General features: G+C 45.9%; 1 protein-coding gene across 2 annotated transcripts; it reads right to left on the bottom strand.

Annotated features, from left to right (window-relative positions):
* Positions 1 to 984: 984 nt before the first annotated feature.
* LOC131240971 (receptor-like protein 51) lies at positions 985 to 2865 on the bottom strand. 2 transcript variants are annotated; one of them, XM_058239548.1, is made up of 2 exons: positions 1481 to 2865; positions 985 to 1403 (listed from the first exon to the last, which is right to left on the bottom strand). In XM_058239548.1, exons 1-2 carry the CDS (start codon positions 2772 to 2774, stop codon positions 1366 to 1368), a joined length of 1332 nt encoding a protein of 443 aa, XP_058095531.1. In that variant the 5' UTR covers positions 2775 to 2865; the 3' UTR covers positions 985 to 1365. The 2 variants fall into 2 exon arrangements, with proteins under 2 accessions (XP_058095531.1, XP_058095530.1); XM_058239547.1 differs by having other exon boundaries at positions 985 to 2863.
* Positions 2866 to 3696: the final 831 nt, after the last annotated feature.

Below are 3696 nucleotides of genomic sequence, written 5' to 3'. Positions count from 1 at the left end.
ATTGAGGGCATCTACATAGGAAGGTCCCACCAACTATGATGAATGCCCTGCATTTCATGCATGTGCCACCACAACAGCTGGGTTGCACTACACATTTTTCCAAAAACAATTAATGCACCTATTGATCAATGAGATAGCGACCCAGATCATGGACTCCAACCATACTCGACACATCTTACCAAAATTTAAATATTATTGCCCAACTAGAAATACCATAGAGTGCACTTGCTTGTAAAAGATTCCCATTAGGTACAGCCCCTCTTAACACTTCCTTGATTGATGGAGCAAAGGGTTTAACAAAAATTTATTAATTTTGACAAAGACCTACTACCCATTCAAATCTCGCTACCTAATGTTAACACCAATATTAATACTGACATAAAAGCATTTAATCCACTCAAATCTCGCTACCTAATGTTAACACCAATATTAATGCTGACATAAAAGCATTTAATCTACAGCCCTCCAAATAGCCTCTGCCTCACACATAGAACTAAGAGCGTGTGTTAAGCTAAATATTCACTTTCCATGTGACATGCAAGATGTTGGCACATGCATGACATAGCCAAATTTGACAGCATGTCAGACATAGACCCACACCATGTTTGACTGTTGCTCCGGCCTCATTTTTTAGGATGGCCTGCTGTCCTCTTCAGTGATGTTTAAAAGTCATGCCATCCTGATTATCAAGTGAGCCACACGTGTATAAAGAATTTAGATTACTAGCGGATGATTTCTCTCAACCGCTCATTTAGTTATCAAACACATGATCCACCTGATGCTCACATAAGCCTAACTTTTGCAATATCTCATATACCCATCGGGATCGCCTGATGAACGGATCAGATCTGGCATCACTTGAGAGATGATGAGCTCATCACATCAAAAAAAACTAACAAAAAAGATATTGGTTTGTAGCTGTACTCAAATGGTAAAATAACGAGAGAAAAATGCAACAAATCCTCGTAAAAAGGGCAAACACAATACCATCAACAATCTCATGCCTCGTACTCTCATTATAACATTAATTCCACATATAATTAATACTACAAGATTAAATTAAATAAAAAGTTGCACTCAAATAGACCACCAATTCCAGTGACCTGCAGCAAAAACAGGATCATGGGGAAAAAATAAAATAGAAAAGAAAAGAAACTTGCAAGCAAGACTACATTTCTGCCCATACATCCCAACCATCATCAGTAGCTTGCTTCCCAAAAATAGAATCCAAGGGCAAAAGAGAAATTTAAAAAAAAAAAAAAAACCCAAAACAGCTCTGTTCATGACTTCTGGTGTTGTTTCATTCAATTCTCCTCAATTTCAGCCCAAACCATGAAAAACCCACCTCCAATTTCCACTCATTTCTCAAAAAAACCACTTCAATTTCTTCATCATCGACACCACTTTGACAAAAGAACAAGGAAAATGATAAGAAACACAATGGAAGAAAGTGTAATTGCCACTCCAAGAACAATCTTACTCGGGCCTTGCCGGTGGTGCTCCTTCGGCTTATTATCATCTGCATTGTCGCTGTTGTCGCCACTGTCATCACTCCCGCCTGTCGATGAATCACCTGATGAAGATCGGTCCGGTGGAGGCGACACCGGCAACCCATCTCGATCACATGGAGCTATCCCAAGCTTGAGCTTTGGACTGAGAGTAGAGTGGTTGTAACAGAGATTGGTATTCCCACCCACCTTGAAAACCACCAGCCTCTTTATAAAACTCCCATTGAAAGGCATCACGCCCTGGAAGTTGTTGTTCGCCAGATTCAGATACTTCAAATGCTTCATCTCCGACAGGAACCTCGGGACTGTCCCGTTGAACTGATTCGAGCTCAGATCGAGGTGCTCCAGAGCTGGCATTGCAGATATCGAGTCAGGTATTGGGCCCGCCATCGAATTCGATGCGAGTGACACATTCCGGAGGGAAATCAGGTCACCGAACATGGACGGGATCGAACCCGAGAGCTGGTTTGAGCTGAGGTTCAAGAATTCCAGATTTTCAAGGTAGGTCAGCGAAATGGGCACGTGCCCCTTGAGCTGATTGCCGGACAGATCGATGTAGCTGATGTTGAGATGCCATTTCTTGGGGAGGAAGCCGGTGAGGTTGGTGCGGGAGATGGTGACGGACCTGAGCTTCTTCAAGTTGGAGAGGATGATGGTAGGCCCGCTGGCGTTAACGGTGACGTCAGAGACGGAGAGATCGGAGACGTTGCGGAGGTGGCTGAGCCAGACGCCGGTGAGATGGCGGAGGCTGGCAATGCAGGTGAAGGAGCGGAGATTGTCAGCGAGATCAGAAGGGAGATGAATTGGGTTGATGGGGCAGTTGAAGAAGGAGAGATCTTGCAGGGTGTTGAGGGATTTGAGGGCGGTGGAAGACATTTCGACATCATCGGAGCAGTTGGAAAGGTGGAGGGAGACGAGGTGGCGGAAAGGGGCCGAGGAATCGCAGCGGGTGGCGTTGTTGGGGGAGGGCTGGAGGCAGGGATCTCTGGCGGTGGGGATGTTGAGGGATTGAAGGGCTGTCAACTGCTTTGGATCGAGGGTTGATGGAGAGGAATGAGAGATGGGTTTTGGAGGAGAGCCGGAGATGGGTTTTGGAGGGGAAGGAGATGGGGTGGGAGAGAGAGGTGTGGAGATGGGTTTTGGAGGGGAAGGAGATGGAGTGGGAGAGAGGGGTGTGGAGAGAGAGGAGATGGGGTGGAAGGTGTAGGATAAGAGGAGGAGGAGCAAGATAAAGAGGAAGGTGGGTTTGGGAGGTTCTTCTTCCATGAGAGAGAGAGAGAGAGAGGGCTTTTCTATTTTCTATTTTGCGGAGAGCGAGAGAGTGAGTGTAAGAAGGAGAGGAGTGTGTTCAAAAGAGAGAGAGGAGACAGGATATGGGTTTCTCCATCTTGCCATCGACTTTGCTTTTAATTACGGGATTTTTGTACCGTTGATGCTTTGGAATCTCCTACTCTAGGTTTATGAGGACTCGGAAGGCACACTTGTAGGTAGCCCGGCCCGGCGAAGCGCCCTAAGCCCTGGTCCTTTATGATCCTGATCAGGCCGTCCTGTCTAAGGGTGGGAATGGGCATGGTTGGGCCCGGCTAGCCCAAACTTGATCTAACACCTAAGACCCAAGGCCCGAGCCTATCCTCCCAAAAATTAGTTGGGCCCGGCCCAAACCAATTCGGCCCATAAATTAATACAATCTTCATTAACCACTTCATTGTCCTGATCTATCCGTAGATCAAGTTAGCCACACATACATAGAGAAATAAACAAATTAAGGAATGAAACCTACGGTCTAATGGATGGGTTGCCCAACTGACAAGGGCCTGGGCGGGCTGTGTCTTACTCAAATGACTTGAGCCCCAGCCACCCCCTAGAATTGGATATATGCACGTGAGTCCCCAGCCTGGCTCAAAGACTAAGTTAGTCCAAGCCCAGCCGAAAGCCGGGTTGGGCTCCTCAGGTCAGGCGGACTACCTGGCTCATTGCCACCCTTTGTTCTGGCATAGCTTTATAAAATAAAAAAGCTGGTTTGAAATAACTTAATTTAAGAATTTTCTTAGTGGTCCATCTACAACATGGCCCATCATATAAATGGTTTGGATGGTTGAAATATAACCCCACAAGTGTCTTAAAATTGCACACAAACCATGCATTCTTTCCTTATAATGGTGCAAGTGGGCTGGGCTTTTCATCACTG

This window comes from Magnolia sinica, chromosome 3 (assembly GCF_029962835.1).
Source record: "Magnolia sinica isolate HGM2019 chromosome 3, MsV1, whole genome shotgun sequence".
In the NCBI taxonomy this organism is placed as follows: domain Eukaryota; kingdom Viridiplantae; phylum Streptophyta; class Magnoliopsida; order Magnoliales; family Magnoliaceae; genus Magnolia; species Magnolia sinica.
Note: the sequence above shows the minus strand (reverse complement) of the source record. Positions and strands in the feature narration are given on the sequence as shown.